Source organism: Dendrobates tinctorius, unplaced genomic scaffold (assembly GCF_039654945.1).
Source record: "Dendrobates tinctorius isolate UK_male_01 unplaced genomic scaffold, ASM3965494v1 ptg000014l, whole genome shotgun sequence".
Taxonomy (NCBI): domain Eukaryota; kingdom Metazoa; phylum Chordata; class Amphibia; order Anura; family Dendrobatidae; genus Dendrobates; species Dendrobates tinctorius.
The window spans coordinates 2,807,272-2,826,985 of NW_027361682.1; the positions used below are offsets into that span (position 1 = coordinate 2,807,272).

The 19,714-nt window shown below is 45.5% G+C and overlaps 1 protein-coding gene and 1 long non-coding RNA gene across 5 annotated transcripts in view; one reads left to right on the forward strand and one right to left on the reverse strand.

Annotated features, from left to right (window-relative positions):
* LOC141073554 (uncharacterized) overlaps positions 1–19,714 on the reverse strand; it is a 132,756-nt gene that overhangs the window by 21,914 nt on the left and 91,128 nt on the right. For all 4 annotated transcript variants that reach the window (XM_073560852.1, XM_073560824.1, XM_073560833.1 and 1 more), the window contains 5 exons: positions 16,301–16,450; positions 15,994–16,173; positions 15,788–15,911; positions 15,607–15,704; positions 11,258–11,345 (listed from right to left, as the gene is read on the reverse strand). In XM_073560852.1, the coding sequence (XP_073416953.1) occupies positions 11,258–11,345; positions 15,607–15,704; positions 15,788–15,911; positions 15,994–16,173; positions 16,301–16,450 (640 nt within the window). The remainder of the gene's footprint in view (positions 1–11,257; positions 11,346–15,606; positions 15,705–15,787; positions 15,912–15,993; positions 16,174–16,300; positions 16,451–19,714) is intronic.
* The window catches only part of LOC141074284 (uncharacterized), an 82,076-nt gene continuing 65,629 nt past the window's right edge, over positions 3,268–19,714 (forward strand). Inside the window, exon 1 of the long non-coding RNA XR_012227177.1 lies at positions 3,268–3,827. This is a non-coding gene — a long non-coding RNA (uncharacterized lncRNA). The remainder of the gene's footprint in view (positions 3,828–19,714) is intronic.

Consider the following 19,714-nt stretch of genomic DNA (forward strand, 5'->3'; position numbering starts at 1 on the left):
TTTTTAGTTCACGGTTGTAAAATTCTGTGAAGTACCTGTAGGTTTACGATGCTCACTATCCATCTAGATAATTTCCTTGGAGGGGGGGTTGTATTTTACAAAATGGAGTCACTTGGGCAGTTTCCACTGTTTCCTTGAGGGGTCTATTTTCCAAACTTGGGTCACTAAATTAGAGGTTTTTGCTGTTTTCGTATGTCAGGGGCTCTCCAAATGCTACATGGCATTTACAATCTATTCCAGACAAATAACGCTCTTTTTTATTCCTACTCCTGCAACGTTCCCAAACAGAAGTTTTTGACCACATATGGGGCATCATTGCTTTCAAGAAAAATTGCATAAAAAATTATGGGGTCTGTTTTCTCCTATTATCCATTGTGAAAATTACAAATTTATCCCCTTCATGACCCAGCCTATTTTGACCCTAATGACCTTGCCATTTTTTGCAATTCTGACCAGTGTGCGTTTGTGAGGTAATAACTCTGGAACGCTTCAACGCATCCTAGCGATTCTGAGACTGTTTTTTTGTGACATATTGAACTTCATGTTAGTGGTAAATCTAGGTCGATAATTTTTGTGTTAATTTGTGAAAAAAAACGGAAATTTGGCGAAAATTTTGAAAATTTCACATTTTGAATTTTTATTCTGTTAAACCAGAGAGTTATGTGACACAAAATAGTTAATAAATAACATTTCCCACATGTCTACTTTACATCAGCACAATTTTGGAAACAATTTTTTTTTGTTAGCAAGTTATAAGGGTTAAAAGTTGACCAGCAATTTCTCATTTTTACAACAAAATTTACAAAACCATTTTTTTTAGTGACCAACTCATATTTGAAGTGACTTTGAGGGGTCTATATGGCAGAAAATACCCAAAAGTGACACCATTCTAAAAACTGCACCCCTCAAGCTACTCAAAACTACATTCAAGAAGATTATTAACCCTTCAGGTGCTTCACAGGAACTAAAGCAACGTGGAAGGAAAAAATGGACATTTTAATTTTTCCAACAAAAATGTTCTTTTAGCATCAAATTTTTTCATTTTCACATGGGTAACAGGATAAAATGGATCCTAAAATTTGTTGGGCAATTTCTCCTGAGTACACCAATACCTCATATATGGTCATAAACCACTATTTGGGCGCACGGCAGGGCCCGAAAGGGAACGAGCACCATTTGACTTTTTGAATGGAACATTAGCTCCAATAGTTAGCGGACACCATATCGCGTTTGGAGAGCCCCTGTGTACCTAAACATTGGAACCCCCCAAGGAACTTATCTAGATGTGTGGTGGGAACTTTGAACCTCCAAGTGCTTCACAGAAGTTTATAAGTAGTGAAAATAAAAAAAAAATGTTTTCCTCAAAAATGATTTTTTAGCCCGCTATTTTTTATTTTCACAAGGCTAACAGGAGAAATTGGACCACAAAAGGTGTTGTGCAATTTGTCCTGAGTACACCGATACCCCATATGTGGGGGGGAACCACTGTTTGGGCGCATGGGAGAGCTCAGAAGGGAAGGAGTGCGATTTTGGAATGCAGACTTTGATGGAATGTTCCGTTTGCAAAGCCCCTGATGTGCCTGAACAGTAGAAACCCCCCACAAGTGACCCCATTTTGGAAACTAGACCCCCCAAGGAGCTTATCTAGATATGTAGTGAGCACTTTGAACCCCCAAGTGCTTCACATAAGTTTAGAAACGCAGAGCCATGAAATTAAAAAAATTTTTTTTTTCCTCAAAAATGATTTTTTTTAGCCCGCTATTTTTTATTTTCACTAAAGTTGTTGTTCAGTTTGTCCTGAGTACGCTGGTACCCCATATGTGGGGAGGAACCACTGTTTAGGCGCACGGCAGGGCTCAGAAGTGAAGGAGCGCCATTTGACTTTTTGAATGGAAAATTAGCTCCAATCGTTAGCGGACACCATGTCGTGTTTGGAGAGCCCGTGTGCCTAAACTTTGGAGCTTCCCCACAAATGACCCCATTTTGGAAACTAGACCCCCTAACAAACTTATCAAGATGCATAGTGAGCACTCTGAACCCCCAGGTGCTTCACAGAAGTGTATAACGCAGAGACGTGAAAATAAAAATATATTTTTTTTCCTCAAAAAATGATTTTTTAGCCTGCAATTTTTTTTATTTTCACAATGGTAACAGGAGAAATTGGACCCCAAAAGTTGTTGTCCAGTTTGTCCTGAGTACGCCGATACCCCATATGTGGGGGGAACCACTGTTTGGGCACACGTCGGAGCTCGGAATGGAGGGAGTGCTGTTTGACTTTTTGAATGCAAAATTGCCTGGAATAAATCGTGGCGCCATGTCGCGTTCGGAGACCCCGTGATGTGCCTAAACAGTCGAAACCCCTCAATTCTAACTCCAACTCTAACCCTAACACACCCCTATCCCTAACCCAATCCTAATCATAACCCTAACCACAACCCTAACCCTAATCCCAACTCTAACCCTAACCACAAGCCTAACCCTATACCAACTACCAACCCCAACCCACCCCTAACCCTAATTTTAACCCTAATTCCAACCCTAACCCTATTTCCAACCCTAACTCTAATTCTAACCCTAATGTAAAAATAAAAATATTTTTTTTATTTTATTATACGAGCCTACCTATGGGGGTGATAAACGGGGGGTGTATTTACTTTTTTTTCATTTTGGTCACTGTGAGTGTTCATCACAGTGATCAAAATGAAAAATGAATGGCCAGCCGGCAAATTCATGGGCGCCGCCATCTTGGAAAATGGCAGGCGCACTGCACATGCGCCCGCCATTTTGGCGGGACCCCTGGAGCCACAGCAGGACATCGGAGGTATCGGGGGGGATCGGAAGGTGCGGGGGAGCAGAGGGAGGGGGATCAGATGATGATGGCGGCGACCGATCGCCGCCGTCCGTCGGTGGCGGGGGCCCATCGCCCCCGCCAGTCGGTGTGTGTGTGTGGGGGGGGTCGGGTCTCAGTGTCCAGCCATGTCCGATGCTATTGCAGCATCGGCCATGGCTGGATTGTAATATTTCACCAAATTTCATTGGTGAAATATTACAAATCGCTCTGATTGGCTGTTTCACTTTTAACAGCCAATCAGAGTGATCGTAGGCAAGTGGGGGCTAAGCCACGCCCCCTGGGGTTAAGTCTAAGGTGTCCTGTGTGTACGGGTCGGGTGATCTTTCAGTGACCCCGGTCACCCGACCCGCAGGAGGGCAATCAATTCATGACGCCACATAGGCGTCATGGGTCGTATTGGCACGACTTTTCATGACGCCTATGTGGCGTCAAGGGTCGGGAAGGGGTTAAGGCTAAAGCTATGAAGGAAAGAATGGCTAATGAAATCAGTTATTAAACCTTACATAAGTCAGTTCAAATATGGTGTAGCAACATGGCGTCTGTGTCCTGAATGAAACCCTGGAGGGAATGTTTGGAATGCAGACGTGAATACATCACCATATATGGAAGTGGAGTTGACATCGACCTATCAGACTGACACTGGCTGCTCAGAAGATTGTGTGACGCCCTTTTCCTGTCTCTTGTACAGTTCCTTGTCCTGAAAATAAAGGGCAGTTGTGTGCAAGCCTTTGCTGGGAAAGGAGTGTACATCTAATTCTGTATCCGATGTGTATCTTTTAAGCTAGCACTCAGCTATTTATTGGGTCAGGTACAGGCAATCACTAAGATCTCAATTTAAGGGATCACCCTCACATTCTTAGCACCAAAAGTGGGGCACTAAGGGGGTACAGTCACCAAACATCGACACTCGGAATGGATTGAGGGGTAACTTCCAGGGTGGTTTCACAGGGAGACTGACCACCTCCATGAAAACACGGTAAGTCTGCTGATTTCCTTATGAATCTGTAGTACTTGCCTGTGTTACTCGATCCATTTTGTGTAGTTCTGTGCTCGTGTTTGCCGAGTGTCTGTGCTGCCCTGACACGGGGGGGGGGGGGGGGGTGTGATACGTACACCCGGTGGCCCCTAAAGGAACCCACGGCTACTGGCTGTGAGGAACGCAAACCGCGATTGATTGCCTGTAACCTGTGGCATGTCTTGTGTGTATCAGCACTGTTCTGGGCTATCTGAGTTCTGCCTGTGTCGTAGGAAGCAGGGGGGATTAGAGGTGGTCTGTGGCAAGTTGCGTGCAAGGTTTGTGTGCTCCTAGAGTTTCGAGTGCGGGGCATAGCGTGGTTGAACCACAGGGCGCAAGAAACGAGCAGACACCTCTTTGAACCTCAGCACTGCGCACAAGTTCCGAGACAGAAATCCCAGTTACAGAGGACAGACAGGTTTTGTGTTTGTCGGTCTGTCCGATTATGTGTGTCTGAGAGTGTTGTCTCTCTTCCGGGATTGCCCTTCCTATCTGTGACAGTAAGCGAGGAAAGGGGAGGTACAGCGTGTGACCTCGTGATCTCAGACTCTCAGAGCGAGAGGGGAGACAAAGAGTGGTCAGACCACGTGGCGCAAGAAGACAGGCAGACATCTCATCCTCTGCGCTGTTCACAGATTTGGGCTGGAATTTCTGGTGACTGGAGAACACTCAGTCGTTTCGTTTGTCTAAAGGCAGCAGAAAATGGAAGGTTAGTTATCAAAGGAAGGGCGTTATCAAAGAAAGGAAAGAGAAGTTGGAAGATGAGAATTTCTGGAAGTATACTGAAGGAAAAAAAGAGGATGTTTAAATGATGCTGGCTTGTAAGTTCAGGCTGAGAGATGATGGAAAATCCTCTGTGTAATTAGAGGTGATGTGCATGAAACAAAGATGGCACTGATCGCCCTGCTGCTCCAAGTTTGTCTCCACCCCCTTACATTGTCCCCCTGTGTATGTAGCAACTAGAATTTAGTTTGGGTGGAGACCTGTCATGTATGTGGTGCCCCCTGTTGGCACATAGGAAATGTTAAACCTTCTACTCCTAAGCTAGAATTGTATGCTTTGTTATGCCCCCCACAATCCATGTGCACAGTGTGCCCCCCCCCAGGCCAGTGTCCCATATGCTACGCCCCCAATGAACATTATGCTTGCACTGGATGGCACCAACACCCCTTCAGTACCTGCCCTGCCCTCCAGCTCCTTTCCTGCCATCCAAAACTCACTAGGACAATTACTTAGCCAGGGTAGGCAGCCCACCTCAAACCCCTGCTGCTCTCCTGCAGTCTTCACCTGGGCTATAGCCACCAGACCTTTCATCCCAGCCTAGGGGACCAGTTTTTGTAGAGCCCCATGTATGGTGTCTCTGGGATCCTAGTGAAATGCTGGCCATGAGGAGTAGAAGGCAGACCCTGGAATATTTCCCATGTCACTTGTTACAGAGGTTAATAAAATAGTAATGCTTTCTGCTGTTGCCGGTGAGATATAGAGGACGTGGTGTTAGTATAGTTTAACCCCTTAACGACCAAGCCATTTTGTAGGTTAATGACCAGGCCTTAATTTTTACATCAGACCACTGTCACTTTATCTGCTTATAACTCTGGAAAGCTTCAATGGATCCAGCTGATTCTGAGAATGTTTTTTGTGACATATTGTACTTTATGTTAGTGGTAAAAGTTCTTCGATATGACTTGCTTTTATTTATGAAAAAAATGGAAATAAGGCGAAAATTTTTAAAATTTTGCAATTTTCAAACTTTTAATTGTTATGCCTTTAAATTAGAGAGATATGTCACAAAAAATAGTTACTAAATAATATTTCCCACATGTCTACTTTAAATCAGCACTATTTTTGAACCAAATTTTTTTCATTGTTAGGACGTTATAAGGGTTAAAAGTTGACCAGCGATTTCTCATTTTTACAACAAAATTTACAAAACCATTTTTATAAGACACCACCTCACATTTGAAGTCACTTTGAGGGGTCAATTTGACAGAAAATACCCAAAAGTGACACCATTCTAAAAACTACACCCCTCAAGGTGTTCAAAACCACATTCAAGAAGTTTATTAACCCTTTAGTTACTTCACAAGAATTGAAGCAATGTGGAAGGAAAAAATGAACATTTAACTTTTTTCCCCCCAAAATTTTTCACACATTTTTTTTTATTTTGTCAAGGGTATCAGGAGAAATTGAACCACAATATTTGTTGTGCAATTTCTCATGAGTACACCGATACCCCATGTGTGGGGGAAGACCAATCTTTAGGTGCACAGCAGAGCTCAGAAGGGAAGGAGCATCATTTGAGATTTTGAATGTCAAATTGGCTGGAAACGAGAGCGGACGCCATGTCGCGTTTAGAGAGCCCCTGATGTACCTAAACAGAGGAAACCCCCCATAAGTGACCCCATTTTGCAAACTAGACCCCCCAAAAGAACTTATCTAGATGTGTGGTGAGTACTTTGAACCCCCAAGGGCTTCACAGAAGGTTATAACGTAGAGCTGTAAAATTAAAAACATCATATTTTTTCCAAAAAATGATCTTTTCATCCCCAATCTTTATTATCCCAAGGATAAAAGGACCCCAAAAGTTGTTGTGCAATTTGTCCTGAGTACGCTGATACCCCATATGTGGGGTGGATGCACTGTTTGGGCGCATGGCATAGCTCGGAAGGGAAGGAGCGCTGATTTGGAATGCAGACTTTGATGGAATGGTCTGCGGGCGTCATGTCGCGTTTGGAGAGCCCCTGATGTACCTAAACAGTAGAAACCCCCCACAAGTGACCGCATTTTGGAAACTAGACCCCCCAAGGAGCTTATCTAGATGTGTGGTGAGCACTTTGAACCCCCAAGTGCTTCACAGAAGTTTATAATGTAGAGCCGTGAAAATAAAATCTTATTTTTTTCAACAAAAATGATTTTTAATGAGCTATAATTTTTCCGTATTCCAGTCGACAGTCTTGTGCGTGCTTGATTTTTGCGGGACGAGCTGACGTTTTTATCGGTACCATTTTCGGGTACATAATGTTATTTGATCGCTTTCTATTCTGATTTTTGTGGAGGCAGAACCAACAAAAACCAGCAATTCAGGAATTTTTTATTTTTCTCCGTTCCGCGTGTGGTAAAATTGGTATGGCAGCTTTATTCTTCGGATCACTACGATTACAGCGATACCTTATATATATATATATATATATATATATATATATATATATATATTTTTTATACAATATAAACTTTTATAGAAAAAAATAATTATCTTTGCTTCACTTTATTCTGCGAGCTATAACTTTTTTATTTTTTCGCTGATGATGCTGTATTGCGGCTTGTTTTTTGCGGGACAAGATGATGTTTTCAGCGGTACCATGATTATTTATAGCCGTCTTTTTATCGCGTGTTATTGCACTTTGTCCAAGCGGTATGATGAAAAAATTGGCATGTTTTGCGCTCTGATAAAGATTTGCAGGAAATCTGTACTATGGCTCCGCAATTTGCATATAAACGTACTAATAATATAGCTGATCTTATAGTTCATAATCGTTTGTTATCTCTTGATAGAAACTGGTTACAAAAAAAGTCACCAAAAAGGGAACTTTAAATGCGGTAACTGTAATTACCGTCACTTACATATGACTTCCAATCCTCTAAAAATCAGACCCGTTCAGCAGAGAGGAAAAGATTTTATTTCTTGTTAAAGTAAATTTGTGGTATATATTTTGTTTTGTCCTTGGTTATTTTTTTACATAGGAAAAACTATTAGACCAATTGCAACAAGATTCCGTGAACATTATCATTTCATCAGTACAGGAAAAGGGTCTTTGCGCTTAATAAAACATACGCAAGAAAAACACAATTCCAACCCGGAATTACTACGCTTTGCTGGTTTAGAAATTGTAAAATTTCCACCACAAGGTGGTCATCATACTAAATTGTTGATGAGACACGAAGCCAGATGGATAATTAAATCTAAAGCGCAGGGTCCTTTAGGACTGAATGATAGGTTGGATCTGTCTATTTTTTTGTAAAGAGAGAAAAAAATTGTTTGTAAGGATCTTTATACACTCTTGTTGTGATTGTTCCTGCAGTCAGTATAAAGATGTAATTATGTTACTTGTTTTTAATTGAAAATGTCCATTCATGTTTTTTTTAAATGTTCACCTGTTGTTAGTCATGGACCTATTTAAGGAAATGACATCACGTAATTACACACCTGGACCTGTTGAAGCGTCTGTGTACGCGAAACGGCTGTCGTCCGTCTTTTTCCCCGCATGCCTCATGTTATCTGCCTGTCCTTTATTGTGTGACCTTTAATGGTAGAATAAAGAAACACTGCACTGCAAATCTGGGTCAGTGCCGCATCTTTTTCCTTCTTTTTAAATATACCTGCATTCATTCATAAGTTGGTGCCAACTTTCTTTCTTATTGTGTACAGATAATGTCCCACAGGGGGGTTTCAGTCATGTTGCCGATGTCCCACTAGATAACCAAGACCATGAGCTCTTTGTGGATGGATCGCAGTATGGCGTGGATGGCCAGTTCTACACCGAATATGCTGCTGTTTCCCTCCATGAAATCATGAATGCGGAACCGCTGCCCCCACTCGTCCGTCCAGGAAGAGTACTCTGATATGACGCACGAACATGACTGCATAGAACTGATGAGTCAAGATACAGTGGGTTTTGCACATGTTCGTGATCCTAATGCAGATTTTGAGGGGTTTTTTTGTAGATGGCACCAGATACAACCAAGACGGGCGATTCTACACTGGATATGCAGTAGTATCCTCACATGAGGTAATCCGAGCTGAACCACCCGCTCCTCACATGTCAGCACTGCAGGAGGCAACATTGAAGGCACTCACTGAGCCTTGTAGAGCTGCTGCAGGTAAAGTCGCTAATATTTACACAGATTCAAATTATGCATGGGGAATAGCCCATGATTATGGCCCTATCTTACATCAGCTGCTGGTAAGCCCATTAAAAATGCAGAGCTGGTGAAACAATTAATGGAGGCATTGATGTTACCAGTCCAGGTTGGCATAATCAAGGTGAAACCACACACAAAAGGTGACTCCATGGAGGTAGAGGGCAACAGATGGGAGGATGAGGCTGCTAAAGTAGCAGCAAGGTGGCCTAGGGAGCAGAGGAAGGTGGTGGAGAGTCAGCGTATTCCAGCCACACTGAGCCTAAATGTCCTGAAATCCCTCCAGCAACAGGCTTCCCCCACAGAAAAGGAACACTGGGGTAAAATGGGAGCTGAGCTAAACTCAAATGGAATATGGGAGAATAGGGATAAAATTGTGTGTTTACCAATGTCCCTTATCCCAGTAATGTAGCAAGCAGCACATGGCCCCACTCACGCCTCAAAAAGTCACATGTGTACCATGGCCAATGCCTTCTGGATCGCTCCTGGTTTCAGTTACGCAGCTGCGAAACTTGAGCAGTCCTGCCCGCCTGTGCACAGCACAACACAGGTAAAACAGAAGTCCCTAAGAAAGTGACACCCAGGCCTCTCTACCTGTTTCAGAGACTGCAGATTAACTACATACAACTACCCAAGGTAGGAGTGTATGAATATGTCCTAGTATGTGTAGATCTCTTCTCTGTTTGGCCGGAAGCCTATCCGGTCAAAAGTGGTAATGCTAAAACGACAAACTTAAAAATTCCAAGGGCCATGACAGAGACAGGAAAGAAGTGGGTAGAGTGCTTGTCTCTTGGTGCTTGTGTCTTGCACTCTCTTCAGTCAGACACACTCCAAATAGAAAGACAGGCTTGTCTCCTTCTGAAGTCCTGCTTGGTAGTGCCCCAAAGACTGGTCTATACTTTCCATAGGTACTACAAATAAAACATGGTTCTATGACAGCCTATGTCCAGGCCATGCAAAGAAGACTTAATGTGGTGCATAAACATGTGTTCTCATCCATTCCAGATCCTAATGCCAGTGCACATGTGCATCAGCTGAAACTAGGTGATTGGTGGTCATACGCCGACATGTGAGAAGGAGCCTAGATCCACAGTTTGAGCTGCTATACCAAGTACTCCTGGCAACACCTACCTCAGTGAAACTCGAAGGGAAACCAACATGGATCCATGCCGCACATTGCCACCCGAGTAATACATATCCTTGTGATTATCTACTAAACACTATTATGGATAGTAAATGGCAACAGACAGCGGTAACTAAAGAAAGGGGAGTCCTTGATGAGTTCAAAGCCAGGGACTAGGCTAAAGCAGGATTTGAGTCAATCCCTATTATAACTGTAAATAAAAATGTAGATTGGATCAACTAAGTATGTTACAACCATTAGAAATGTTGCTCCAATCCATCCTTGACTTGGGTATTATTTCTGGCAAGGCGTGTACCACAGAGAAGTAGGGTGTGCACGCCTGAATGAATTCAGTAGAACTTTCCCCACAGCCCTCCTTCATTAAAGACTGGTGTGCACAGTGCCAATCTTGAGAAGATTGTCCAAGACTTAATTTTTTTAGATCCTGGGCCTAAAAACTAAACAGGCAGGTATTTGCCAACAGAAGCAATTACTTGCCTGTTGTAGTTGACGCTGGGTCATAGTGGTCACTGACCGCTCCTGCCGGTGTTTCGGCTTCTCCACATCAGCCGAGCAGCTCTTCTTCTTCTAGGCTGATTTGTACATAAGGCATGACTTCCGATACCATGGTGATTAATAGACGGCTTCCAGCAGCTAAACTACCAATCAGCATGACATCAGCAGTCACACCCCGTCAACAGAGCAGAACGGAAGAATAGCCATATTACTAGTAAGAGCGGCCTGTGACAGCTCTGTGTCGGTAGAGATCAGCAGCAGGCAAAAAGATAGGTAGGGAGTGACTACCTGAGTGATATTTCTTATCACACTGTAAAAATAAAAAATAGTCCCCATAGTGAATCAGCCCCTACATCCACATCAAATGTTTCAGTAAACGCACGAAAAAAACTCAGAACATCTAAAGTAAAGCCCCCTTCACACCGATTTTGTGACGTAACAGCGATATCGGTAGCGATCTCGCTACATGTGACACTTACCTCCGACCCGGCTCCCTGCTGGATATCGCTGATCGTGCGAGATCGGCCTGGTCCATTCCTCGTCGCCGGCTTCCTGTTGGAGCCGACGAGCGACTCCATGGACGTGGGCGGAAGATGTCACCCTCGCTGCGTGTGACAGGTAAGTATCGACCGCCAACTGCTGCTGCATCACTAGTGAGATCTGCCTGTTTGGCAGCTCACTAGTGACACCATTTAGCGATGCACCAGCGATCCTGACCAGGTCGTATCGTTGTCGAGATCGCTGGTGCATCACTAAATGTAATGGGGCCTTTGCTCTACAAGCCAGTGACTGATTAGAGCCTGTGACTTCTCTGCATTTAGTGGTCACTACTCACCTGTGTGGTTATCTGTAGGAATCTCCTCTTTACACCGCTCATCACCCCTCATATACGTCTCTGTAGTATTATGGGGCAGATCTTTACCCTGAAAGAAATATTCTAAAAGTCACTGACATATGAAGACATATGAGAAGATCCAGACACCATCTAATGTCTATGACCATCTTTACCCTGTCATCTCCACCAGATATACCGTATTTTTCACACTATAAGATGCACACCGGACCATAAGACGCACCCCAATTTTTCAGAAGGAAAATAGGAAAAAAAATGAATGCGTCAAATGGGGGTCCGTTTTACAGTCCTGAATTCAGCATACCTAGAGGGGGGATCGGCAGCGCTGGTGGAGTGGAGTCACAGGGGGTGTTTTGTGGCCTGACGATATGACCCAGACTGGTGCGCAGGTTTGGAGGTGCTCGGTGGTGTGGGGCTATGGCTACATTTTGTGAAAGCCCGGAGCCCCGCACTTCTATTTCCTCGATGCTGTAGTCTCCAGGAAAATGGATGCTGGAGGCAGCGCATGCATTGTCAGATGAGATCTCCAAGCAGAGATCTCAAATCTGAGCATGCGCCACCTCCGGCGTCCATTTTCCCAGAGGCCACAGCATCGAGGCAATAGAAGTGCGGGGGCTCCGTGCTTTCACAAAATGTCGCTGGAGCCCCTCGCACCACCAAGCACCGCCAAACCTGCCGCACCAGGCTGGGATGGGAGCGAGATCATCGCCCTGCAGTGTTGGACCACCGGAAGAATCGCCCAACTCCTGCTGCCACACGCTAATTGTAAGTACATTCCAACTATAAAATGCACCCCCCTTTTCCCCCCATATTTTTTGGGAAAAAAGTGCATCTTATAGTCCGAACAACACAGTAGAACATACAATGAATGGCCACATTACTAGAGACACCCATACAGTAACACGTAGGATCTTCTTTGCCCTTCAGAACCTCAGATATTAATCACGTCATAGATTGCACAAGGTGCTGAGATGGTTCCCCAGGAATACTGGCCCATGCCAACAGGATGGGTTCTTGCAATTGCCGCAATTTAGATGAAGAAGCTGAGATGCTCTGAACAACCAATTCTACCTCGTCGAAAAGATATGCTTTATAGGGTTAAGATCTGAGGACTGTGAATGTGGAAAACAAGGAAAACTCACTGTCATATTCCTGGTGCAAAGGAATGGAAGATCCTGGCATCTCCTGAAGATAATTTCTATATGACAAAGGTATATTTGTGATGCTGTAATATATAATGTTATTACAGGACCCTGATGACTAGTACTGTAACTATATGACTAATGCTATGGTTTATTGTAGTCACTTTTATGTGATTGTTATGGATTGTAGGCAGCTGGGCAGGAGAGAATTACAGAGGGTCAGCCCTGCAGCTGGGCAGGGGAGAGTTACAGACGGTCAGTCCTGCAGCAGGGCAGGTGAGGGTTACAGAGGGTCAGCCCTGCAGCTGGGCAGGGGAGAGTTACAGAGGGTCAGCCCTGCAGCTGGGCAGGGGAGAGTTACAGAGGGTCAGCCCTGCAGCTGGGCAGGGGAGAGTTACAGAGGGTCAGCCCTGCAGCTGGGCCGGTTGAGAGTTACAGAGGGTCAGCCCTGCAGCTGGGCAGGGGAGAGTTACAGAGGGTCAGCCCTGCAGCTGGGCAGGAGAGAGTTACAGAGGGTCAGTCCTGCAGCTGGGCAGGGGAGAGTTACAGAGGGTCAGCCCTGCAGCTGGGCAGGGGAGAGTTACAGAGGGTCAGCCCTGCAGCTGGGCAGGGGAGAGTTACAGAGGGTCAGCCCTGCAGCTGGGCAGGGGAGAGTTACAGAGGGTCAGCCCTGCTGCTGGGCAGGGGAGAGTTACAGAGGGTCAGCCCTGCAGCTGGGCAGGGGAGAATAACAGAGGGTCAGCCCTGCAGCAGGGCAGGGGAGAGTTACAGAGGGTCAGCCCTGCAGCTGGGCAGTGGAGAGTTACAGAGGGTCAGCCCTGCAGCTGGGCAGGGGAGAGTTACAGAGGGTCAGCCCTGCAGCTGGGCAGTGGAGAGTTACAGAGGGTCAGCCCTGCAGCTGGGCAGGGGAGAGTTACAGAGGGTCAGCCCTGCAGCTGGGCAGGGGAGAGTTACAGAGGGGCAGCCCTGCAGCAGGGCAGTGGAGAGTTAGGCTAGGTTCACATTATTATTTGAGTCCGCAGCGTATCATCCGCGCATGCATAACGTACGTTTACATAGCGTTTTTATGCGCATCATCTTACGCATGACAGAAAAACCGCTGTGTGTGCATGCGTTGGTATGCATTTGTGTTGTTTATGCGCATGCGTTCGATATGACATCAGACATAAATGGACTTGTCTCATGGGATTTATATTTACATTTTGAAGAAGGCATGCGTACGCATGCCCTTGCGTACCAATGAGTTTCTATAGACAGTAATGCGTTTTTTTGATGCACTCATCTGGATGTGCATGCCTGCGCATATTTGACGCTTCAAAAAATGCAACATGTTGCGTTTGCACGCCCCGCCACACACCTCAAAACAACGCATGCGTATGAGTAAGGAGGTGGACCGGACCACAGGCACATGCATGCTGGGTCCGGAACTTGAGAGGCTGCATCCTCTGTCCCAGGGAGTGAGGATTAGGGAGGCGGAGCTTCCCCAGTAGTCTTGGGGAAGCTTAAGGGAGACGGAGCTTCCTGAAGTGACAGAAGGATGGGGGGAAGCAGAAAAGGAAAAAGTGCGCAAAGGACTGCAGTCTGGCGTCGGAGAGGAACAGAGCAGAGAGCAGCGCGCAGGAGACTGGTGAGCAGTGCGCACAGGTCCTCCCTTCCTCACCAGTGTGTGCCAGGGCAGTGACAGGCAGTGCTGCACCTGAAGAGAGAGACCGGGGCCACTGTGCCAAGATTAGGTGTGTGTTCATCAGCAAGCCAGGGAGTGCAGCACCGTGTGCCAAGAAGCCAGAGAGAGCAGAGTCGTACGGAGCAGTGGAGAATCGTGCACACAGAGCAGTGCCACGCAGACCAGCTTCCACCATCGCCAACTGTGGGGACCAGGGAGGGCGGGACGTACAGTGTGTGTCCAGTGACTGCCAGAGAACCGGGTGCCTGTGCCGCGGCTCCTAGATACCCACTGTTTACCCTGGAAACCAGCGTGTGTGCTCATTTCCAACTTAAACAGCGGGTATCCAAGAGCCGCGCAACTCATAGATACCCGATGTTTACATTAGAAACCAGCGTCGCTGATCGCTGGTCTCTCGCTGCCACACGCAGCAATGCGCGCTGGCCAGCGGGAGACCAGTGATCAAAAAATGGCCCAGGACATTAGTGCACGATCAGCGACAACCAGCAGGGGGGCCGGTCGCTGATCCCCGTCACACACAGCGATCTCGCTGGCGAGATCGCTGTGTGTGACGGGGCCTTTACAGAGGGTCAGCCCTGCAGCTGGGCAGGGGAGAGTTACAGAGGGACAGCCCTACAGCTGGGTAAGAGAGAGTTACAGAGGGTCAGCCCTACAGCTGGGTAGGGGAGAGTTACAGAGGGTCAGCCCTGCAGCTGGGCAGGGGAGAGTTACAGAGGGTCAGTCCTGCAGCTGGGCAGGGGAGAGTTACATAGGGTCAGACCTGCAACTGGGCAGGGGAGAGTTACAGAGGGTCAGCCCTGCAGCTGGGCAGGGGAGAGTTACAGAGGGTCAGTCCTGCAGCTGGGCAGGGTAGAGTTACAGAGGGTCGGCATTGCAGCTGGGAAGAGACTTGGAAGATGTTTCGAGGTGGTTTACTGTATACACAATAGACTGTAGTTGTAGTGTATGCTTTCTATATGGAGATCTATAGAGTGAGGTTGTGCTATTGCTCATTACTGGCACTTGAGGAATATTAAGTGTGCACTCCAAGCATGACCGGCCATGACCGGCCACTTCTAGCATTGTGGTGCAATCCCCGTCCGAGTTATACGACTCACTCTTCCCGTAGGCTACTTTTACACTTGCTGTGTTTTTTGCGGCCCATATTGTAGCAATTTTTACGGTCTGCCGCAATAACAGACCCTTATTTTCCAATACTATGGAAATAGAATTGGGGGAGAAAAACGGCGTTCCACAAAACCGGAAGTGACGGTGCACCACAAAAACAAACTTCTGTTTATTTCTTCAGTCGCATTCAGGCTCGATCTTTTTTTCACGGCCATAAGGCGCACCGTGGATTTTTTGCGGACAGATTTTGCGGCCCCATAGAAATCTATTGGGGCCGCAAAAACACGGTAAGTGTAAAAGAAGCCTTATACTGGTGGATAAAACAAGACTGAACTTAAGCCCTACATAGCCATTCACAGCTCATATGGAAGATCTCATGACACCTTCTCTCCATCTACCTGATGATCCTGAGGAACATTGGGATCTTCTTGTTTACAGTCCAGTAGAAGAAGAGGACGGTGACATCTCTCTGATGTTGTCCTCTCACTGGATAGAACTGGAGGAAACACAAACAGGGACTGAATTCGTTCTTTACATGCAGATAATTATAGGCCGTGTGTATTTAGTCCTGTCTATTACCTGGTGATGTGAGGGGCTGGGGAACCTCCATCATGACGTCCTTGTACAGATATTTGTGTCCTTCTATATACTCCCACTCCTCCATGGAGAAATAGACGGTGACATCCTGACACCTTATAGGAACCTGACACATACAATGATACTGTCACCCCCCGATCCCTCCATAGCATTACTGTATAATGTCCCAGCATTCCCAGCAGTATCACCTCTCCAGTCAGCAGCTCAATCATCTTGTAGGTGAGTTCTAAGATCTTCTGGTCATTGATGTCCTCATGTATCAGGGGGTGAGGTGGAGGCCCCGTGATTGGGCTCAGGGGTCTTCCCCATCTCTCAGACACAGGGTCCTGACAGCGCTCCCTAGAGGTCTTCTTCACTACTGTGTAATCCTGGTTATGGAGAGACACATTAATAAACCTCACTACAGACATTTCCAGAGTCCTCACCTCTCCAGTTCTGTCCATCTGTTATTCCCATAGATAAGAATGATGTAATGTGATGTCATCAGAATCTCACCTCTCCAGTAAGCCGGAAGAGGATCTCTAGAGTGAGGTGTAATATCCATTCTGCCATCTTGTCCCTGTCCCTATCCATCCTTGTAGGGTCACTCAAGAGAATTCTCTTATATAGAAGATCTCCACTGAGAGGATCCGATATTGTAGGGACCTGAATGGGGAGAAGATGATGATGTCACATCATAAAGATCCCATGTAAGAAATCTCCGGAGCTGTTACCGGCTCCACATGATCACTACATCCAGTCATGGCCCCGTCCTGCCCCCGGTATAACACACAGTCCCATTATAGTCACACACAGAGATTTATCCCAGAATATCTCCAATCCAGCACCAAAAATACAGAACAAATCTAAAAAGGAAAATCTAAATTATCTGAATCTTTATTAAATATCACATGAAAACAAGACAAATTATAAAGTGCAGGGAACATGCACAGAGATCGGGATGGCAGAACCGGGGACGTCAGTAACAGATAATGATAGAACATGAATATAAATCACAGAAAACTGTAATCCCAGTAAATGTGATTGTCCCAGAAAGGCGCTGCATAAATTGAGAAAACCTAGAAGGGGATATGTGTCAGGGAAGAAATGATAATAATGAATAAAAAATGATAAACACAACACTATAATAGTGCACACAGAGCGGCCGATGTAACTGACCCTGCGGTCACATGTGCACAGGGTCCAGGATGGGTGAGATTAAGAAAGAACAGAGACAGGGGCTGCAAAAAGCAAAAGATCGCACTACAGCATCCTAAGGGAGAATTAGTGACCTGGAGGGTAAACAGCCGCAAATTATCAGTGACAACCGCAGACATGATCAACAGATCTTGGCCTTGCTGGCTAAAACAGACGATTTGGAGAACAGACTTAGGCGGAATAATATAAGGCTAATTGACATTCCTAAAAAAACTGAGAGCAACAACCCTACTGATTATTTTGAGAAATGGCTACATTCCCTGTTTGGGGCAGAAACTTGACCCCTTTGCTGTGGAGAGGGCACATAGAATACTTACCCGGTCATTACCACCGGTAGCACTTCCGCGCCCAGTCCCAATAAAATTGCTTCATTATAAGGACCGTGACAACATCCTTAAGGCAGCTCGTGATAAAGGGGACATATCCGTCAATGGCCAAAAGGTGTCCTTTTTCCCTGACTATTCCATTGAAGTGTCAAACCGCAGAGCACAATTTGTGGATGTGAAACGTCGTCTACACCAGCTACAAATACCATATTCTATGCTGAACCCCGCGAAACTCAGAGTGACCGCCCGGGGAGGAACCTCCTTTTTTTTGAAAATCCTAAGGAAGCACTCCGCTGGCTGGATCTAAATGAGCAGCGACTTCACCAGAATCCGCAACGCTGAAGAAATAAGTATAACTTAAGTCATGTGATATCAGAAAATATCTGACTGACTGCTGGGGTCATAATTCCTATCAAGTAATAAGCGGCCCAGAGGAAAATGGATTCTTTGTCTTTTATCCTATAATGGCAGGCTCCCAAGAAATGATTATTTTTCTCTCTTTTTGTAGGTTGTTCGCTTGCATTATGTACGGAAGGGAGTTGAACTGGTAACCCCATCCATCTGGTTTTTATGGATGGATCTGTATTTTTCGGTTTGTATATTTTTTTTTTAAGTTGACTGTTGACAGAATGTGCTGCACAGTTCTGCTACTTGTATGGATTACAGTTATCTCGCATGGAAAATGGGGTATTAACATGGCCTTGTATTTGGGAACCGGAGTCATGATAACGCTTGCCATGCATATTCTGTCCATCCCCTATGCGCCATATCCCAATGGCTAACCAAGTAAAATGTATCTCTTGGAATGTAGGAGGGGTTTCGGAGACCCCTTAAAGAAGGTGGCTGTCATGGAATATATAAGGGGAACTAGTTTTGATACAAGCCATAAATAGATCCAAGACTAAGGCTGCGATCACACGTAGCTTTTTTTGCGTTTTCGCAGCAATTTTCCACTGCGGAATTGCCGCGAAAACGTAAAAAAAACGCATCCCATGCAATCCTATGGGATTCCGCACATGCTGTGCTAATGCTGCGGATTTTACCCCTGCGAAATTGCATTGCGGTAAAATCCGCAGCATGATCATTCTTTGTGCGGAATCGCAGCGATTCTGCACCCATAGGATTGCATTGAAACGCTCATTTTACGCATGTGGCTATGCCCACCATGCGTAAAGTGAGTGCTTCATGTGTGGATGGTACCCAAGGTCTGGAGGAGAGGAGACTCTACTCCAGGCCCTGGGTACCATATACCTGTAAAAAAAAGAATTAAAATAAAAAATATTGATATACTCACCATCCGACGGCCCCGGGACAATTTCCCGCCTCATACCACGCGCCTGACATCTTCCGTTCCCTGTAATGCTTTGCGAGAAATACCATTGATGACGTCATCTCTGGTCCTTCGCGTTAAGCACTACTGGGACTGGAAGATGCCGGGAGCGCCGCGGAGGAGATTGGGGGCCGTCGGAAGGTGAGAATAACTTTTTTTTTTTTTATTATTTTTTACATTCTACCATTACATTCTACCATTTACTATTGAGGCTGCATAGGCAGCCTCAATAGTAAAAAAATTGGTCACAAACACTATGTTTGACAAGTGTGACCAACCTGTCAATCACATTCCAAGCGATGCTTAAAATCGCTGGGAATGCGCTTGAATTCCGCACGCAAAAATCGCGGAAAACAAGCAGGAAAACGCATGCGTTTTTCCCGCGGCGGGAGATGCGCAAATGCTGCGGATATTTCCGCAACATTTCTGCAACGTGGGCACATAGCCTAAAAATAATCAATTTGGGGAATTCTTGCAGGACAGGTTTAGAATCACGGAGAAGAAATATATCTTATCAGGTGCAGAGGAGGAACTAATGGCTTGGAAAGAGGAGCAAGAGGCATACTCAACACACATTAGGGAGAAGGACAAGAATAAACGATTATTTTCCCAGATACATTTCTATGAATACGGGGAAAAGGCAGGACATCTATTGGCTATGATCGCAAGGGCTCAAATAGGGACATCCTTTATAGGAGCTTTAAAAGACAAGGAAGGTGCAATGGTTAATCAGCCCGATGAAATCTCAAATATTTTCAAGGAATTCTATCAGGACTTATACTGAACCAAAATCAAGGTTAGCAGAGAACAAATCCTGACTTATCTGGAGGGAATTGATCTTCCAGCTATCTCTGAGGCAGATCAAAAATACCTGAATAGTCCCCTGCAATTAGAGGAGCTACAAATGGCCACAGCATCAATGGCCAATAATAAATCAGCAGGGTTGGATGGGTTCCCTGTGGAACTATACAAGAAATTCTGGCATGTATTATTAGCTCAATTATTGTGCGCCTTCCAGGAGGCAGCTAAGGAAGGCACTCTGCCTCTATCAATGAG